Genomic DNA, 21818 nt, shown 5'->3' with positions numbered 1-21818 from the left:
CCCCCCCCCCCCCCCCCCCCCAAAAAAAAAGAAAAAAATGAAAAAAAACCACAACAAAACCAGCTTTTACTACCTTTTCTTTCCACTCAAAACTTTATCATACTGCCACCCAATCACCACCAAATAAATGAGAATCTGCCTCACCTACAGCTTCTCGTCAAGTTTTGGCAATGCTATGGTGAATAGGAATGATATTAAATTGCAATTATTTTGGCAGGATGTTAAAGGTGTATACCTTTTTTGGTCTCTGCTTGAGCAGAGATGATCTCCAGAGGTCCTTTCCAACCTCAGCCTTTCTGTGATTTTGTTCCTCATGGGTAACAACTTTTTAAAATTCATATTTTGGTACTGTGTCTTTCCAAAAAAAGCTTGTTACCCTTTGTCATCACCCTGATACAATATGTAAACAGTCGTATTACTTGCTTTAATAGGTGCTTCCATGGGGGATTCTTCTTCTTCTTCTTCTTTTTTTTTTTTTTTTCCTTTTCTTTTCTTTTTTGAGACCCTCCAAACTGTCAGAAGAACTGAACTCTTTCCAAGGCCAAAGAGCAGTGCAAATTACCTGGTTTGTTTTTTTTTTTTTCTTTTTTTCAGGGAACCCATAGTTCCAACATAACTAGGATAAAGGCATTTTATAATAACCATTTGAGAAATCTTATTTCTGAATGGAAGTTGGTATGTGAATTTTTTAGGAGTTTTAGTTCTATAGAGAAGATGAGTAAGCAAATTCAGTGTAGTTGTACCATAGCTTCGATAAGCATTAATTTTGGAGTTATAGAGGATACTTTACTCATTTGTTACATTGGACTTAGCCAATCCCATTTCTGTTGTCAATAGTTCTTCATAAAATATTTTGTGAGGCTGGATGGGCTTTATACAAAAGCAGTGATTCCCAGTGGGTATTCTATGAAAGTAGCAGAAACAAGTTGTTGTAACAGTGGCTTTTGTAACCTGTCAGTAATCAATCCTGAGAGCCTAACAAGAAGTGAGCAGCCCCAGAAGGCTGAGAGCAGAATGTACTGTGTGATGGGCTGAGCAGTCTAGGTCTAAGGCAGTCTTAAGGGCTGCCTTAGAGCAGGTCTGGGTAAGGTCAAAGCAGCCCAAAGAGATCTGCTGTATGCTGCCAGCTTGAGTCCAGAAGGAGTGCTGCTGGTTTCAAAAGTCTGGACAATCTTGAAATGCTGATTGCTAAACAATCCTGCTAGAAGTGTTTTCAAGCAGCTGTGCTGTCAGCTTCTCAAGAAGAGGACATGGTAGCTTCCCCAGCTTGAATTCACTGAACGGAATGAAAGAAACACATGCTTAATAGAACACAGAGTGCTGTATGTTGGTCCTGTGCACTGTGATGGAAACCATAACGGAATTGCACAGCATGCTGGACTTCCCAGGTGGATGGCTGCTGTCATTCCTGAATAAGGCATGCATCTTGTAACATAGCGGATAGGAGAAAAGCTCTAGCTATCAGGCTTCTGCATTTGACTAAGGAAAACCACATCATGGCTGCTTAGTAAAGTTTTACTGTGTTTTTTAACAGGAAGTCTTTTTTTGTGAGGAAAACTTAACCTTATGAGCCAACTTTCATCATATAGAGACAGGAAAGATCACAAAGTCACAGAACAACCCTGTCTGAAAGGGATCTCAAGAAATCATCAGGTCCAGCATTTCATTGGAATAGGGAGCCTAGATGAGATTACCTAGCACCATCCACAGCTGCATCTTGAAAGCCTCCAGTGATGAGGTTATTACTCCATCCCTCATTTTTTTTTGTCTGTTTCTGCTTCCTTTACAATGTTTGAGTTTTTCTGATGAGATTGTCCCTATTACTGCAGCAGTCAGAGCTTGTTCCCTTTCTGGATGCTATATGAATGTTTTAGGGCTGGAAACTTTTTACACTTTACACTGTGTGGGCCTCAATAACGGGGCAGATCTTGACTTTGGGATGATGGGACCCACCCCAGAATAACTTTGTCAATCTCCATGAGGGCTAATGTCATTGTTTTGTCTTAAATGGGCAGCATAACATAACAGTTAATTCTGTTGTGGAAGTGAGTTGATATAAACCTCATGAAATCTTGTTACAGCAAAATTTCATTGTTCAAGAAGAAAAAAGTCAGAGAGGAATAGCTACAAGCTGTCTGTCCTACTAGAATGCTCTGATAATATTAATACCTTTCTGTGGTTTGGTTCAGTTCTGCTGATGTTTTTTTCAACAATATCAGCATTGATAAATATCAGATTTCCTTTAGGGAAGAAAGGGAACATTGGAGGAGCATACCGCCTTTTGTGGCATCTAGGAATGAGTGCAGAAGCTATTTGAGACTGATTAGGCCTGAAGTTCAACTATACATACCAAAAATATTGCAACAAAAACCTTGGAATCAAGCTTATAGCACTTAAATTTCTATAAGAATAGGAGATCAATATAGAGTTACGTAGTTCAAATGTTAAAGTAATTGTTTGCATTACATTTTCTGAGATCATAAGAACTCATTCTTTACAGGTGACTTTCATTCATTTGAATCCTTTTGTGCATTGTCTTACCATTTAAAAGCCTTGACTTAGCATATAGAGATGACTATTACTAGCATGCATTAGTGTGTGATGTCTGTCACAGATCTGACCCTTTAGATGGAAAAAAAGATGTGCTTGAGTTCTCCAAAGAGTCTGTTCTCCTCTAGACAGCTTTAGTTTTATGCTTGTGATGTGTTTTGAATTTTCTGATGTTGAAACTTGTATCGTCTTAGCTACAGCGAAGGTTGCTTCCTATAGTACAAATGTTAAATGCAATTCTCTGTGCTAATAATATATATACTCCAAAAATAATGTTTTGATTTTCACGTCTTCACAGAACCATTCTCATGATCACTTACTAGACACCAGTGACTCAAGAAAACAGCAAGCTAACCAGCACAACTACCGCACGAGATACGCAGCAGAAGAACCTGCAAGGCCTGCTGAAGAGTTAGAAAATGGACACTCTTCCTCAGATGTAAGATATCCTCAGTTCCATTTCTGTTTTTGTTAAGCTCCTGTTTCAGCTAATTAAGCTTCTAGTTAAAACTCAGCACTTTCTTTCATTTCTTTAAAAATCAATGTTGAATCATGTTTTCATGTGCAGTTGTGTTCAGTTTTGCATAAAAATTGACAAAAGTGATTTTGCAAAATAAATGCCTGCAATATTAAATCTTTCCTCGATTGGTGAGCCTAAAAGTATGGCCTGTATAGCCTATTAGTATGGTCACCTGCAGGGAGGCTGAACAAGATGACCTCTAGAGGTCTCTTGCAGCCTGTGCTTCTGTGATGTAGCTACAGCGGAGAAATGGGTGTTTATCATTCACCCTAATTTTCTTTCATAGTAATTAAAAAAATAAAGAAAGATAGAGAAGTTCTACATTAAAGGCTTTTGGAAGTAATTTTCTTTAGAGATAAGCTAGCCTTTTGAAATCAGGATTGAGAAGCACTAGGGGCTCGACTGTGTATTGAGAAATATTGCTGTGTACTATGCATCTCTACATAAATTCTTTATTTCCTTTCATTTAAATAAGTCTGAATTCCAAAGAAAATGCTTTGTTTTTTTTTCCTTCATTGTCCATCCCCACTCCTCTGCCCTTTGTTAGGAAGGGGAAGTAGTTGTTGCCAGTGGTGGAACATCAGAAGATGATGAAAGAGCATGGCACAGTGATGGCAGTTCTAGGTAAGTGACAATATACCTCATAGAGAAATGTTCTACTTACAAATTTTATAGAATCTTATCTTTACGCAAACAACCAGTGATAACAAAAATGTACATTTAGAAGATGGCAGAGAACTTAACATTTTCAGGATTTTGTTTTCATCTGTATGATTATTTAACTTAAAATTCAGGAATTCACCCTTGTTTGCTATCAGCAGTAGTATTTCCCGGTGGTTTTTGGGAGGGTTGTTCTTTGCAGGTGCACATGCTTCAGGCACGTAGTTGCAGTTTCCTATGACTGCCAGTCTGAGCTTTGTGACCGTCTCTGCTGGTCCATAGCTTGAAGTTAGAGCAAAGACTGAGGTTGTTTCAAGCCATTGCTTCTTCTTGAGTACAGTTTTTTTTTTTTAACTTCCATTCAAAGCTCTTCAAAGCTGTAAGACAGGAGGATAATATTCAGAATTTAAAATGTATCATCCGAGCTGACCAAGTTATGAGTGGGTTTATTCTAGTGATACTAGAATGTGATTTTACAAGACTGAGTGATTTCAAAGCTTTTCTTTTACTACCATTTAAATTGAAGTCAGAATATAGGTTTTTAGGCGCTGCTTTTAAACTTCTAAAATATTGTAGTTTTCTAGACTATTAACTCTAGTCTTCTACTGGCTTATATTATATAGACCTGTGTACTTCTAGTTTTTAATTTCTTTATTTCCTTCATACGTCATATGTAGTGACTACTCCAGTGATTATTCTGACTGGACAGCAGATGCAGGAATCAATCTGCAGCCACCAAAGAAAATCCCTAAACTTAAAACAAAAAAAGCAGAAAGCAGTTCAGAAGATGAGGAAGGACCTGAAAAACAAAAGAAGCAAATTAAAAAGGAAAGGAAGAAAGGGAGTGAAGAGAAAGATGGACCATCAACGTCACCAAAGAAGAGAAAACCCAAAGAGAGAAAACAGAAGGTTAGATGCATTTTGTATATTGAAGAATGGTCATTCTTAGTGTCTTGACAGAATTCAATTCAGTAATGTTAATTTAAAATCAGGTTTTTTACTAGTAATATGTCCTTTAACACTGTGTTGCCTTAGACCATAAATTCCTTTTAGAGAGGTGTATTAATGTTAAGTGTACTTGTACTTTTTTCATCTGTACTGACAATCTCCCCATTTAATTGCACTTTCTCTTCAGGTCTGCACAGTCATGTCATTTTCTATTGATTTCACAATGTATAATATTTGAACTATATTTCAACTATGTTTCTGTCAAGTAGAACTTCACTTGACCAGGATTTTGTTATTGTCTGTTTGGGTTTTGTTTGCTTTGTTATGGTTCCTGTTTTAAGTCAGCACATGAAAACTTTCAGTGACTTAAGTTATTTTTGTGTTTTTGACTATATGTTTGCTTTGTTGTTGTTCAATCAGAAAAAAAATAGATCTTTCTTTAGGAAGACTAATAGTGATTTGTCTGGTAGATGCCAAGTGCTTTCATAAGTGCAAAGCTTTTATTTTTGCAATACTTAAGGAAATAACTATGTCATTTAAGTGATGAAATAACCATATTTTGGTTTATTTTCTAAGGAGTCCTGACTAGTCACTGTTTCATTTTGCCTCCGATTAGGTAGTAGGCTGATGAAACAACCAAAATCCATGTTAGCATATTATCTTTAAAAACCTTCAGTCATACCGTTAAAAACCTGAAGTCATACAGGATGTGAGGTGGCAGTCGTACTCTTGAATTAAACAAGCTTTAGTTTGTTGTATGGAGTCATTAGTTATAGGGTCAGTACTAATAGTATCTTGGTATTTACACAGTCTAAAATCAGAAAATGGCATAATATCACAAAAGTATTATATATATATTATATATATATTTTTTTTAAAACAGGTTAAAGCCCCACTTTAGCCTTTTATTCTAAAATATGAAATCAGGTAACAACCTAGCATTTCCACTTAGATTAAAACTAAACCGAGTGTCTTAGGAGGACTTGAATCTATTTTGGTCCCAGTTACTGTGATGATTGAACTCTTTGATTCCAAAAATGTCAGACTTAAATATTTCATATTTTAAAGATGACCTTCATTCTAGAATCAGAAGAAAATATTAGGCCGAAAGGAGTGTCAGAAAATCATCTCTTTATTCTGAGCCTAGATAGGATTAAGTATAACCATTATTCCTGACAGATAAATCTTTGAATTTTTTGTGCTAGAAATTCTACTGCCTTCCTGGACAGAGAGCTCGTAGTCTTACTGCATAAAGTTCTTCCTGTTTTCTGAATCTGAATCAAACCTGAGTCTTTCCACTGGAAAGAAAGAGGGAAGTAGTACAAACTATCTTTGTAGCTAGGCACAAAATTATAGAAACTAAGAAAGGATTAAAGAAAGAGAGTCTTTCTTTCCTATTAATGCATTGGCTGCCAAGATCTTGAATGGTACTTCCATTTCTAATCCCCCTCCAGCAACAGCCAGTCTAAAAATTAATACAAGAGTGAGGAAGTACATAGGAAGATCAGAGAGAGTTTTTCTGTGTTAGGGCAGACTAACAGACTGACTTCTCTCAGGAAGAAGATTTGAGGACATCTGATATAAAAAGCTTTTATAAACTGGTCAGTGGTTTAGAAACCAATACAGAAGGTTTTCTTCCTTATTTTGTTACACAGAGACATCCAGTGACATACATAATACTCAAAAAAGATTCTTTCCCCATTCTCTTCTTACCTTCTCGAGAACAAAACCTGAATATGGTTTTTCAGCATAAGACCCAGCATCTCACTAGTCAGATCAGGCCTGATCAAGAGTGATTTCCAGTCCTTATGAGTTATCTAACTGTTTCCTAGATATCATCTTTGAGGGATGGTGGTTTAAAACATAGCTTTAACAAGGAGAAGTAACGAGAAGGATAAGTGTAGAAACTGTTCACTGGATCTTGTTGCTAGATAGATTCTTAATACAAAAAGAGCTAAATGTCAAGGTGTACGTGCAGATTTTGAATTAAGATTTAACAATTTTTGTTGCATGTATTTTATCTAATTGGTTCAAGAGGATGGCATACTTAAGTTGGCGTGAGACTTCATTTTTAATAATGGTTGTTACAAAAGATCATTATTTAAAAAAATCTTTAAATTGTTAATACTTTTGGTTTTGGCTAAGTCAGGTTTATCTTCATGCTGACTTTTTTTTTTAACATTAAGTATATTAGAGAATTGGCAGTCAGTTTTTAATAAAGTACTTCCCAAAGCACAAGGCTGCCCTAAGAGTTATTTTACTCATATTATCTTGTGTGTGGATTTTCTTTAGAGGCTGGCTGTAGGAGTTCTGGCAGAAAATGGTTTGACACTGGAAGAATGGCTGCCTTCAGCGTGGATCACAGATACTGTTCCTCGTCGGTGCCCATTTGTACCACAAATGGGGGATGAGGTATTGTAGCTTTTTCCCTGTATTCTTTTTTAATTTCAGCTTGTTTTTGCCTTCTTAAAAAATCACCTGCTGTTTTCTCCCCATTTATTATTGGAATACTTTGGGTTTTCTTCAAAACATTCTTTTATTAGGCTAAAATTTGCTTTAGCTTCTAAAAGGTTTTCCCATACTTAAAATGTTTTGCACGCAGTGTTGCTTTGTCTTGACCTTTTTATTCCATGCTGATGCAATAACACTGCTGCTTCTACTACATCCAGCGTGTTCCCTTCCTTATGACATGTTTATAGAACTTCTGATTCTGAGCTGCAGCTGTTCTTGGATACCAACTTAGAAGCTGAACCAGTGATTGCACATGCAAATTTTTACTTGTGCTTTTTTACTGAATCCAGTTTGCAACATAACTATGTAGTAATTATGAGAGTGAGAAGCAGCTGTTCAGTCAGTGTTTCAGGTAGAGAAAATGCTTAGGTACTTAGACTGTCTACCAAACATGTTTTGGAGACAGTGCTTTTCTAAATATTGAGTCCATACAAATATATTTGGTGCCAGATACCTTCTGGATAGAGTGAAGTAGCCAGGGATTCATCATTATCACGTTACCAGAAGACTTACCATACCAGTTGAGTAGGATAAACTCCTGTGTTTGGTTTTGTGCCTGCTGAAAAGCACTGTATACTAGTAATACGTAATTAGGTTACGTTCTTTTGCTGAAAAAACTGTGTACCGTGAGCAGGGAATTTCCTATGCTGTGCCTAGAGAAAGTAGAAGTAGTTGCATCAATAGAGAGAATGTTTGTAATGGAGTTGCTCAGTCTGAAATTCTCTCTCTGATACTTGCTTTTCCCAGATTTGTTTTAGGATGATGAATGCTTTCTTTTCACTAGAAAGTAACTTTTGAGATCCACAGAGACAAAAGATAGATTTAATTAGAGAAATGTGATCAAAAAAGAGGTCTTGAGGCTTGTGAACGTTTTGGTGGGCTGGTTGATAGGTTTTATAAGATTTGGAAGGAGAGAGATTTCAGATGTGTTTTCGTAAAGCTGTGCAAACAGGAAACAACAGTAGTGCTGTATTTAGTTATATTCAGTGCATAAGAATAGCACATACCATCTCTGTTTCCTTTTTGCATACTGCTGTTTAAAGTCCTGTCATGTGTCTGGAGAAACAGTGGGAAACATGACAGAGATGGGACGGTAGTTCAGCTTGTTTGATTACCCAAATACAGTGCATATGTCTGCGATATTTGCTCTTCACATTTATGTCCAGGCACTAACACAAACATCCAAAAGCAGTAATTGATTAAGATTAAAAATATAATTCCCTGAGAAAGGGCGCAAAGTCTTTTTTCGCAGGTAGCTTCCTAAATTGTTGTTGGAGCAGTGCTTGGAGCAATTTCCAAAATAAATAAATAAACAATCCATTTTTGTTAACTGTATAGATGTAGAGACTTACCAGAAACAGTAAATGTGGAAGGAATTATTTGTAGCCCGTGCCTCTAAGTGTGATTGTGTAGCAAGAAACAGTTGTTCCTTTGCTTGCCAGTTGGGTTCTTTGAGGATATTGTGCATGTCAAGTGCCCTGAAATGTAAGGGCATAAAACATTTATGATGTAAAGTAAAGCTGAAATCCTTCTCTATGTCAAAGGAAAAAAAAGTGCCATAAAACATGAAGAAAATTCAATAGCAGTCAATGTAGAAGCTTGACAGATGCTCTTTATAGTATTTTGTGATACAACTGTTTTGTGAACATATGGAAAAACAATGGTAGTTTTACTGAGGGCCATTTCCTCTGCTTTTTGTTGTGAGGCCTTCACATTTAAGCTGTTGTTCCTTCATCCTACTTTTTTTTTTCTTTCCTTTTTTTACTTCTTTATTACAGCAAGGAGTTATAACAAGAAATGTTCCTCCAATTTCTGTTAAAATTTTAGATTCTGACTTGTCGAAGTTTGCAGTTGAAAATACTTGTAATAATTTGTTATAAGTGCTTCAAATACTTATTTTTGTTTTTGTTAGGCTGTTTATTTGGTGGTATGGAAGTGAAGATCTTCCTAATAGAATAGCCAATGTATTTCTTGTTCAAAAAAGGTGCAATTAACTATATACTCCATTTAGTGATACTTGACTGTCATCTTAGGGCTGTCTTACTGTGTTGAATAAGCAAGTGGATTAGTGGGATTTCTTACTGTCGTGGAATTGTGCTATAGTGTGATGATAAATGGATGGTTTGGGTTTTGCTGTTGATGTAGTTCTGGTCTCACATGTAATTTAGGATGTTTTGCTAATATTGAAAATGGTGGTGTAAATCCTTTCCTACTCTTTTCTAAGCAGAAAAGTTTTTATGATACCTGCTTTGTCTGTCTTAATTTCTTTAAGTACCTGTGACTTATAGAGGAAAAACAAGCAGAAAAGAAGTTGACAAAAGAGAGCGCATACGCTGTATGACAGCAGTACACTGGCATTCTTTATTACTTAGATTATTCAAAATCTTAGTCAGCTAACTGTCTCATTTCACTTTTAGGTCTACTATTTCCGACAAGGTCATGAAGCATATGTAGTAATGGCTAAGAAGAACAAAATATATAGTATTAATCCCAAAAAACAACCATGGCATAAAATGGAATTACGGGTACGATTTCTTTTTTCTTTGGTATCTTAATATAAGAATTTTGGAGACTATCTGGAAGAAGTTTGCTGACACAGATGTTCCTAATATTGGATTCTTAAGATAGACGTAAGGGGAAAAAATTTAACCTAAAAGCCAAATTAAATCATACCTTAAATTGTATTTCTTCCCTGAATTATTTGAGCAAAAATCAGTTAGTCTGATTTTATTTTTACTTCACTTATATCTCATAGCAAAATATATTCCAAACAATACAGAATTAAATACTTGATTTTTTTGACGTATGCTGTTGGGTATCTGCTAATTTTGGTATGCTCATATTGTCATGTTTCAGAAAGTTGTACCACCAGTGAAGTTAAAGATAACTAACATAGCATTTTGTTTATTCCAGGAGCAAGAATTGATGAAAATAGTTGGGATTAAGTATGAAGTGGGATTGCCTACTCTCTGCTGTCTTAAACTAGCTTTTCTTGACCCTGATACGGGTAAACTAACTGGAGGATCATTCACCATGAAGTAAGAAAAGAATTGTTATATTCAAATTGGAACTTTTTTTTTTTTTTGTATTTCTGGATTGTTCTGAAAATCAGTGATTAGAACTGTAGATTTTGAAGGTTTGAAGTCAAAGTGTTGAGTTATTACATAAGTGCCTTATTTCATATTTTTTGTATTACTTATTAGTTGTGTGTTCTATTGTATTTAGGTACCATGACATGCCAGATGTCATAGACTTCCTAGTTTTGAGGCAGCAATTTGATGATGCAAAACATAGACGATGGAATATAGGTAAGTTATGTGGGGTTTCTAGGTCTTTTCGTTTGATTGTTTTCACATCTCTGTATTTTCATCATAACTAATTTAAAGGTAGGTTGTGGTAAATAAATCCTTATATTATACTGGAATTGGAGGATAAGCTCTGGCTATATTTGCATGAGAGTCTCACTTTGTCCTTGACTGAAGCAACAGGCAAGCAAACAGAATACTGAAGTTGATTTGTGAATGAAGGTGCAAAGAAAATCTCAGTTGTGTGTTTACAGGGAGGAATGAAGAATACCTTTACAGAAATACGATATTTATTGGTAACTGACATTTTTTATTGCATGCATTGCTTTTCTCTCTGTTTTTCAGATTGAAGGCCCACTTTCAACCTAATTATTACTAGAATATTTTTTTTCAGTTCTTTCAGACCTGCTTATTTCTGGAAATACAGAAATGCTTTTTCAACCATTTGAAATTTATGATCTCTAGATTATTCAAACAAAATACCCTTCCTATCTCTTTTTACTTGTTTGGGTAAAGTGTTGGATACTTAAGAGTGTCTGTAATAGGCATGTTACTCTAGTCAGATCTACTTCCTAGTCAACTTTTCTGAGCAACGGCAAAGATCACCTTTTAACAATGAAATCAAACAAGAGGAGAAAGCTACGTTATGACAAAATGTTTCTCTGTTTTCTTTCAGGAGGTCATGAGATAAACATGTTCTTATTCCTAAGAACGCTCTTAGATTGTCCCTGAACTTGAAAGATTGAGCCAGTATGACTGACTCTTCAGAGTTCAGGATGAACTCTTCCCCTAAGGGATAAATTTGGTTTTATACCATGTTTTGAGAATTATAAGACAACATATATATAGATTAAGACAACATATATATATATAGGTATAATATTAAACCAACTCTGAGTTTTTGTAAACTAGCACTGATTGGCATACAGATTGAGTTCCTGCAGTTCTTCTGTTCAGGAGCTGCATGTAGCATACACAAAGCTGACTTGGTGGCATTTATTTATTTATTTACCACTTCAGGCAAAGCATCATATAAATGAAGGGAAGATTTTAATGCAACAGCATGATGGTATATCTGATTGCCTGTTCAGTAACAGTTGGTATGGTACATGTTTCTGCAAATGCACTTCATTTTTATTCTGAGTGCACTATTTCCTTTTTGATGTCATCTGCTAAGTTCATTGTACTTAAGTAACCTGAACAAGTGGAACAGCTGTATGTCAGAAGCTCTTTCTAATTGTTTCTTATCTGATTTTTCTGCCAGGAGAGGTGAATTGGTGTCCTGTCCTTTGTAAATTATGACATCCTTGTTGAGTATGTGCGTGCATTAGTAATATACTGAATCACAGAATCATGAAGGTTAGAAAAGACTCCCAAAATCATCCAGTCCAACCATCCACCTTCCATCAATATTACCTTTCAGTACAACACCTAAATATTTCTCGGGCATTTCCAAGGGATGGTGAGTCCACCAACTCCCTGAGAAAAAAATGCTCCGAACGTCCAACCTGAATCTCCCCCGTCACAACTTGAGGCCATTCCCTCTAGTCCTGTTGTGAGTTACATGAGAGAAGAGGTTGACCCCCACCTCAGCACAACCTCCTTTCAGGTTGTTGCAGAGAGTGATAAGGTCTCTTTTTAGTCTGGACAAGAGGAGGCTCAACGATCCCAGTTCCCTCATCTGCTCCTCATAAGACTTGTGATCCAGTGCCCTCAGCAGCTTTGTTGCTCTACCCTGGACAAGCTCCAGAGCCTCAATGTCTTCCTTGTAGTGAGGGGCCAAAAACTGAACACAGTACTCAAGGTGCGGCCTCACCAGAGCTGAGTACAGAGGGACAATCAAATCCTTGGTAACACTATTTCTGATACAAGCCATGATGCCATTGGCCTTCTTGACCATCTGTGGCTAGAAGACTGTGGGAAGAAATGAACCTGGGGGTGTTGGCTGACGCTCAGCTGAATATGCGCCAGAAGCATGCCCAGGGGGCCAAGAAAGCCAATAGCATATATAAATATAACTTATGTCATGCCATATTAATAAAGTTCCACATCCTGTCACACATTATGATCTTCTTCAAAAGGACAGCTAGTCTTCAAATCTAAGGGAGTGTGGTGAAAACCCATAGCTTCTAAATCATTGGGAAAATATACCTTCATTTCCTCATTAAAGATTAATATAGTATGAAGATCCCTTAGGAAACAAGCTTGGTGAACACCTACTAAAATGTCACCATTTTAGTATGATAGGTGTTAATCTGTGGCCTTCTCCTTTGCCACTCTATAAAGGTGTTCCCACAAGATTGTGGCAGTAGTTAAAGAATGACTGCCATGCCTCATATATACAGCCAAGACAGAAATAAGTGACAAATCTAGAGGTAGTGGAGGGAATTTAAGCTGTTAGCCTTCTTACTCTCAAGGCTATGAGGACAGGTAGCATCTCCTCCCTAGGCTCACAATTATTTTTTGAGAAACCTGAAGTCGTGAAAGATTCACGACTACACGAAAAGTATTTTTCTAAGCTCCAGAATCTTTTGTCAAGATTTCTGGGCAAATAATGTAAGTCTCAAGTTGTTACTGGTTAATACCAGTTTGTAACTCTGACAACTGTGTTTCAGGGTTCATTGTTCAGCTCCTTTTCTGGGTGGTAAGAATAGTGTTAAAATAGTTTCCTTTTGTGAGACTGTATGAAACACTAAAGCAGGGCTAGGAAGGGCACTGATGCTAAAATTGTTACAGCTCTTCCAGTAGTCTTCTGAAGTGCAACCCTGGTCTCTTCTTGACTACAGGTATTTTCCAAGTGCATACTTAATGTAGTTAGAACAAACACTGCAGTATTTTGTTGCAGTGTAGAACACAATATTAAAACGTTCTGAGCAGTTGCTAGTTTGACCTCTCAGGACTACCATTACTATCGTTTCTTATTTCTCTACGTTTTCTGTCTCTTAGCCTACAGATGAATATTTTTATAGCTACTGTTAGAAGGATCACTGAATATTAAATATTCTGGCTTCATTCTAAGTCATTAAAGTATTTTATTTCTTAACCAATAATTATCCTAGGTGGTGGGTTGTGTTTTTTTGTTATGCTAGAGATTTTTTGTGGTGGTGGTAAAAAGGAAGAATATTTCCTTCATATACATTATTTGTATTTTTTTAATACCAAGAGTTCCTGTGATTTAAGTGTATCAGTCCTTAAGATAACACGTTTATAAAGGTTGAGGAGTGATAGGTTTTTCTTTGTACTCAGGCATGTATTTATTGCATCTCATTGTCTTCTGGTTGAATTAGAATACTAATATTTGAGCTAAAACATATTCTGGTAGGATTCCTTGAGCATTTGCTATTCATCTAAGACAGGTACGCATACATACCTCTTGGATAGTAGCCACTGTAAGTTTAGCATATATTTTATAATTCCACCAAGTTGACAGTATCTGCTGATATTCAATTTTGGAAAATTATATTAAATCCCTCTTTTAATAAGAATTTTTGATTTAATGTCTTCATAGATAGCTTCCTTATCCCACAGATGAGATCACACAAAATAATTGTCGAAGGGATCCATCTGTGAGCATTTTCAATTATGTGCTCTTCTTACCTTAGCATTCTGTCCATTGGAATGCTGTGGCTTTTGAAAAAATGCGAAGAGACAGCTGGTACATATTCCTTTATGTAATTCTGAACTGCTTAATCTCACAATCTCACAACTCACAATCATACCCACTCATGTCTCTTTGTAAAACTGATGGCTGGGGAATGCCATGTAGGGAGACTGTTCTGTAAGAGCTCTTCAGGCTACTCTGTGCCCATAGAATACAGCATCAACCCTTATTTTCGTTTTGGATATTGCATTTCAGATTTTACTGGTATGAATTACTTTGTTCTGCTACTTTCAGCATACTGAATGGAAGTTTTGTATTTGGTATGTATACTTGCAATCCATTTAAAAAAAAAAAAGTGCAGCAAAGAAAGCAGAATGTCTTGAGAATATATGTAGTCTTTAATAATTCAGACAACTGCAGCAAGCATTTGAGCAAAAGGTTGTGGGCTATTTCCTTTATGTGAGTTTGTTGGAGGAGGAGAAAAGCATTGCTGAAGGTTAGAAAGTGGTGTGCATATTTTTCAAATCTCTTGAAAGCAAGAGTGTACAGTTCTAGGAATCTCAGATAATTTAAATGATCTTTGTTCTTGGATTGAGTGAAGTAAGTGCTTCACTAAAATTGTTTCTAATTTCTGTGGCATGTTTTATGGAAAGTGTTAAAAATTACAGTGACGTGTGTTCCTTGTATTCTGATGTGTAATTCTTTAAATAATGCTTCTGACCTTTTTGCTTAGCTCTACAATTGCATTGCGGTGGTGAACCATTTCAAGTCATCATAAATGACTGCAAAGTTTTTGAGGAATCTTTAATAAATTAAATTCTATCAGTCAGATTGCCTGCAGAATAAAGGAAATGAACCTCTGATTTGCAGTTGGAAATGGTTTATACACGTAGCTGAAAAACACTTCAGAAACCAAGGAGAATTTGCTCAGCAGCACGTAAAAGTATTCCCTGTACAGATGTGTTATTTTAAGATAGCATGTGGCATTTAATGCAAGTAGATTTTAGTCTTAAAGGTGCAACATTGCAATGTCCTAGTTTTGTATGAAATTAAGAAATAAATTCATATATAAGGGTCATGGGATTGTATTTGTAAGCCGTTGATTGTTTTTATTTGTGCCCATTCTTAACTGCTTCATTTTGATTTACAGGTAACCTTCAGAAAGAATTTAAGAGTTTCATTGTGATTGTTTTTTCCATTTGTTTCTTTGAATAATGTGATTCGTATTTCTGTTCATGCTGCAAGCATTTAAAGGGATCTCTATTCAAGATCAAGCTGAAGGTATCTGTAAACTGATTTTCTTCATAGGAGTAAGGTGCCCTGTATTGATGAAATTATTTTGTGCTCTTACCTAGGCGACCGCTTCAGATCTGTGATAGATGATGCCTGGTGGTTTGGAACAATTGAAAGCCAGGAACCCCTTCAGCCCGATTATCCCGATAGCTTATTTCAGTGCTACAATGTCTGGTTAGCAAACTTATCTTCAATCTATTATAATTAAATATTTCGTTTGACGTATTGACTGAGCAACTTCCTCTCATTAAATTCAGTCATGCATCTCACTGTACCAGTTTATTACAATAGTCTTTTAAATCTAAATAAATTATGTTACAAACATTAAATTACTTTAAGCAATATTAGTAATTTAAATGTGGTTATTTTTTAAGCTGGGATAATGGAGATACTGAGAAGATGAGTCCTTGGGACATGGAGCTGATACCAACTAATGGTATGGTACATTAAGAACTCAATTTGCTTTAAGAGTGTATATAAAGAAGTAAAAAATGTACAGTTTCACCTCTTAAGGAGTGCATTTAAAGAACATTGGTAATTACTAAACTAAATATGGACCAAGATAAATGGACTGACACCTTTCCCTTAGGAAAAAAGCAGGCTTAAACAAAGTGTGTAGAAATAGCCAGGAATGTTACAAAAACTCCTAGTAGGCAGTGTACTGTTGCAGTTAACTTGTTGTGCATTTAGAGAGGTTTGAAGATAAGCCTGTGCCCCATGTCAGCTTTGAGCTGCCTATTCTCAGAACACTTGGCACGCTTGCAGGTGTTCTGTGCTTTGAAGTCTCAACATGTGCCAGTGAGAGCATTTGAAATAAGCTTTGCTGCCTGTTTGATCCAGAACTTGTGGCAGATAAACATGCAACAGAGTGGGCAGTACAGCAGGGGCAGTGTTCACAGGCCAAGGACAGAATATTGCATTTCTTCTTTACTCAAATGTTTTGATGGTTTTATTAAAATCTGGTTAAAAAGCAAAGCAAAATCAGCATTTTTTCCTTCTATTTTACAGGAAACTTTTGCTAATTTTGTCATCCACAAGTAACCATGTGTAACTCTTCATTCTTCCAAGTTGTACATGTTTCATTTCCACTTTTTATTTCATTTCAACCCTTCTTTTAATTGGTACTTCTTATAAATAAGTCAAAATGAAGAGTGATAATATGACCAGAGTAAATAACTACAGCAAGCAGATAACTGAACCTGAATTTGTATCTGCACTGCATCCACAAATGCTGTCTTATAACTTTTTTTCAAACAAAAGGAAGTTAAAGAAGAGCAGTGTGCATCATTCTCTGAAAATCCACCTGTTACATTATGGGCTGTCAAAGTTGGTAGATCATTAAGAATGCCAGACTGATGGCACCTCATTTTGCTTGCTCAGAAGTTGCGCTTTTAGTATTTGACTTGAGAAAATTGACGGGGTTGAATCCGTTGGTGGTTGAATCCCTCCATGGAGACTGTTTCAGTGTCTAACATCAAACACCTTAAGCTCTGTCTGAAAATCATCCACTACAAATCCTGGCTGCATTGCCAAGAATTTGGGGTTTTAAGAAACAAACATAAACTTTAATTACAATAAAAGTTTACCCCAAATTGGTTGTAAAATAAATTCTGCAGTTAGCTATTTGGAAGGCAGTAAATCTAGTTTAATAAAGGATTTGCACACCAAATTACATCGTAAAGATTTAAATTTAAAATACAATAGAAAGGATACTGAATGATTTGCTCAAAACATTTTTAATACAAAACTGATGTTTGTCTTGATTAGTGGAATGATGATCTATATTTCGAATTAATTTTTCTTAGTTGAGTAGATTCATGTATTTCCTAAGGTACAAAGATGAGTATTTCATTGAATTTTCATGTTACATTCTAGCTGTATTTCCAGAAGAACTGGGAACTAGTGTTCCTTTAACAGATGAAGAGCGCAGAACACTGCTCTATAAACCTCTGGATGGAGAGTGGGGCTCCAGGACACGAGACCAGGAGTGTGACAGAATTATTGCAGGCATAAACCAACTCATGACTCTAGGTATGGCTTAAATATTATAGGAAGTGTTTTTGTATTATGTTTTGTACCTATGCTATGTGCGCTTCTGAAATTACGACAACCAGTAACTGCTAATGTTGCTAATAATAATAATGCACCTTCTATTTGATTAAATGGAACAGAACTTTATTACTGCACATAATAAATTTTCCATATAGTGAATTACGTACAAAAACCTGAACTTTCTTTTGAAAGGTAATTCATTTATTTATTTTTTTTAACTTGACATTGAGGGGGGTTGGGTCTTGCATGGTAAAAACAAGTACTTGATTTTTTGTTAGCTACTCAAATTATGCATTAGGCTTAGAAGTGCCAGCCTTCTGTTGCACAGAATACTAACTGTACTACAGGTAGATAGAAAAAAATCATATATATTTAGTGAAGAGATTCCTTTGTCTAGGTTTCTCCTGTATTAGCCTTCTTTTAACTCCACTTTTCTCCCCCACATAACCTTAGTTGTGTCTGGAAAAAAAAAACAGAAGAGAAGTTCTGTAAAAGCAAATATTGAGGATAAAGTAATTGATTAACTTATGAAAAGCCACTTGCTATTTGGATGTAGAACAATTACTCTTTAGAAGTAGAAGGCAGCTTTTGAAAAGGTAATTGTTAAAACACTAAACACATCACTGCAACATTTTCATGATCAAGGATGAGTGTGTGAGCTGGAGATGTATCAGTGGCTGAATCACAGATCTTTGTATATTCTGTGATAAGTCAGCAGTCTCAGATCTTTGGGTAACAATGGTCGTAAATTACGTATATATAGCTTGCCAGAGACAGTTCTGATTTTGAATTACTTATGTTCAAAAATCCTAGAAAACTATTAATTTTTGAAATACTTCTGACTCATGGGTATCCTACATTACGACTCCTTTGGTTTTATAAGAAGCGTCTTTTTGCTTCCAGAAGAAATAAAATTTATATGTAAATGCACTAATCCAAATTACAGAATTATATTCAAAAATTTTGAGGAAAGGAAGTTTTGATTGTTTTCACTGTGTGTGTTTATCAGAGAAATAGTTTCACGTTTTTCATTTTTTGTATGGCATACTACTAAGCTTGGGATTTTAACTGTAGCATATGTGGTGTGTATTGGTCCAAAGCAGCTGTTGTTCAAACGTTTGCAAGAGAAAGTTAACAGCTTTTACAAGAAGAGAGTTTCTGTTTTTTGAAAACATTGGAGAGGTACTTTAAGGGTGTTATTTGCTTTTCTCTTTTATTTTCCTTCTTGGTTTGAAATGTTGGAATGATGTCTAAGCAGACATGCTTTAAGCATAGTTGGGGGAAAAAAACAAACAAAATTTGTGCCAGGTGCATAGACTTAAATTGCCCAGTGCTCTTTGGCTTTATGGTGGATCAGTACAAAATAGCTTCTTTGCTATTTGGTCAAGACGGAAGAATTGTATTTCTGTTTTATATTGAGAATGGCTTTTCTCCATATCTTAATGAGATCAAAATACTACTATGGCTTTTATGGTGAGAATTTAATGAGTTGTTTTGTTTGAAAGTTGAGAGAGTAGCAATATAAAACTAAATGGAACGAATGTGTCTTGTAAATAATAATTCTGAATTGCAGATCTTCTTATATGTGTAATTTATATGTTTAAATTTACTTTTCAAATGTGTTTATTTTGCATTCACTTGCTGTGTCTCTGAAGAGCATGGTGCTTCATGCATAATGGGATGGGTATGCAATACAGCACTTGTACTAGCAGCATACATGTGGGCAAACATTGTACATGTAAAATAATACGAATTGTTCAGAGTATCTAGCATGGTTATTACTGTTGATTTTGGGTAAATGCCATGTGTTTCAAGCATGCAAAAATAGCATGTGTTGCAGGAGGAAACTTTGAAATTCTTGGAACTCTAATAGTTTTTGTGATATGTAACTTGGATTTATTTTGATTTCTGTGTAGATATCGCATCTGCTTTTGTGGCCCCTGTGGATCTTCAAGCTTATCCGATGTATTGCACTGTTGTGGCATATCCTACAGACCTGAGTACCATTAAACAAAGACTGGAAAGCAGATTTTACAGGTTAGATCCAAGTCTCAGTTACTACTGTGAAATATTGCCAGCAGTGGTTTTGGTAGCTGTTAGTCTTGTTATACCCAATTTAGAAATGTGCACAGGTGTGGTTTTGTTTGTCTAATCTTCTATTCTAAAGGGATTGAACATCTGTTGACCAAAATGCAGTTTACAATTATGTGATGTCAATTCTTGTTTATGTCATGTGAGTATTGCAAAGTAAATTAGGTTTGCTTCTGATATTTTTTTTAATGGGAGAAACCTTAGACACCTGTAAGTGTTCTATAGGTATATAATGTACTTCTGTTTGTTTAATTTTAAATCTTCCGTTATCACGTTAAGACATGAAATAGAGCATAGTTTATTCAATTGTTGGCCCTGAAATTCTAAATTATTGGACAGCAACAAAAGTAATTTTTAACCTTTTTTACGCGATTTTGACATTTTCCCTAAACTGTGATTGCAATCATAGTATTTTATATGCAGTAAAAATATTATTCATTAAGGAGCATGTTCCTTTAAAATATTACTCTTTGCTTTTTTGTCTTGGAAAATTTATGGTTTGCAATTGAGTCTCCCTCTAATGCTTTTGTTGAATTCATCTGAACAGGACGAGGGGAAATGGTTCCGAGCTAAAAGGATAGGAGATTTAGATGGCATATAAGGAAAAAGCTTTTTTACAGTAAGAGTGGTGAGGCTCTGAAGCAGCTTGCCCAGAGAGGTGGTGGATGCCCCATCTCTGGAGGCATCCAAGGTCAGGCTGGACAGGGCTCTGAGCACCCTGGTGTAGCCGTAGGTATCTCTGTTCATTGCAGGGGAGCCAGACAAGCTGATCTTTAAGGGTCCCTTTCAATTCAAACATTTCTATGATTCCTCAGCATGTTGATTTGGGCAAAATTTCAATGTTAGTTCATAGAACTTCACATGTACTGACTGGAGATAGTATTCTAAATGGAAATCACATTTTCATTTTTTAAAGGATGCCTAGGTTTTATATTTTATAATGCCATAATGTACATGCATCTGGTTCCATGTTAATTGCATGATGATCTAGCTTTGGCTTTTCTAATGTACTGCCACGTTGTCAGCAGTGGCAAGGAGTTTTCAGTCAGTTGGATTTGTTTCCTTTTGTCAAAATCATCAGTTATTTTTGGTCACTGGCATAGCTTCTTCATTAAATTGGTTTTCACTAGTTTGTAGGATTGTCTGGGCTTGGTTAGCTAATGATTATTGCCTTGTGTATTCCAGTGAATTATTTTCCTTTAATGTGTCGGGGAATGGCAGTTCAGATTGCTTCTGATGTCTTCAGTAGCTTTTTGTGAGGCCTGCCCTTAGGGCATTATTCCTTTTCTGAAACAAGAGTCTTATGATGCCAGTATGTTTCTACAGTGCGCGCACACACTGATTTTGCTTTGATTATACATACATACATACATACATACATACAGTCACAACATTGTGACTATTCTTTAGTCAGGGAACTAAATCAGACCTATGTGAGGAATTCTGATCATTGCCACTTATTAAGATGTGTACTTTTAATACATTTTCATCATTACAGTTTTGGTAATTCTCAACTATGACTTAAGAAGTGATACATGCTGGGTTGCTTATATTATAAAAGATTAGTAATAGCTAAAGCATTACAAGTGAATCTTTCTGAGGATTGCAAGCTGTCTGTATAATGTCAGGACATGGGAGGACAAGAAGCCTGAGGAAGCTTCCTTCTGCTGGTCATGTAGGGTAATGTGTGTGAGCGTATATGTTTTCTAATTTAATGTCAAAGAATGAACAGAATAATGCACTGGAAGAAGAATATGAGGCTTTTTCTCCTCTTTTAAAATATATTGTTGGAAATGTAGTGTGTTTGATACTGGTTTTTTTTTTTTCCATGATGTTGACTCATCTCTCTTGCACAGACGACTTTCTTCATTAATGTGGGAAGTCCGATACATAGAACATAACACTCGCACATTTAATGAGCCTGGAAGTCCTATTGTCAAGTCTGCCAAATTTGTCACAGATCTTCTGCTACACTTCATAAAGTGAGTTTCTTACCAAGGTCTTAGCTCTTTGAAATATAAATTACAAAGAGGTGGTTCTGTAGCTTCAATAAGCCAGTTGTCTGCTGCTAAGGCAGAAAAAAAGAAAGTTTGTGTTTACAAGAGGACATTAGGCTGCAAAACAAGATGAAGTTTTATAATACGTTGACTGGAGACTTTTTACTGAATAATAAACGTGGGTATGAGTACCTGTGGAATGATGAATATATTTAATTTTATTACTACTTTTCTTAGTATAACTGGGAAGTTAATTCTAAAATGTTTACAGCTGAATGTGCCTGAAAGTG

The 21818-nt window shown here is 35.8% G+C and overlaps 1 protein-coding gene across 1 annotated transcript in view; it reads left to right on the top strand.

The window, feature by feature from the left end:
* Positions 1 to 21818, top strand: part of LOC122183081 (pleckstrin homology domain interacting protein) — a 107124-nt gene that overhangs the window by 68255 nt on the left and 17051 nt on the right. Inside the window, 12 exon segments of the mRNA XM_042876841.1 lie at positions 2849 to 2989; positions 3618 to 3694; positions 4408 to 4639; positions 6971 to 7090; positions 9607 to 9714; positions 10103 to 10227; positions 10415 to 10497; positions 15451 to 15562; positions 15763 to 15824; positions 17264 to 17419; positions 19357 to 19477; positions 21388 to 21513. Coding sequence (XP_042732775.1) covers positions 2849 to 2989; positions 3618 to 3694; positions 4408 to 4639; positions 6971 to 7090; positions 9607 to 9714; positions 10103 to 10227; positions 10415 to 10497; positions 15451 to 15562; positions 15763 to 15824; positions 17264 to 17419; positions 19357 to 19477; positions 21388 to 21513 — 1463 coding nt within the window.

Source organism: Lagopus leucura, unplaced genomic scaffold (assembly GCF_019238085.1).
Source record: "Lagopus leucura isolate 7727_CA_CO unplaced genomic scaffold, USGS_WTPT01 Super-Scaffold_73, whole genome shotgun sequence".
NCBI classification, from domain to species: Eukaryota; Metazoa; Chordata; class Aves; order Galliformes; family Phasianidae; genus Lagopus; species Lagopus leucura.
The sequence above is the reverse complement of the archived record's forward strand: the minus strand, read 5'-3'. Positions and strand labels throughout refer to the sequence as shown.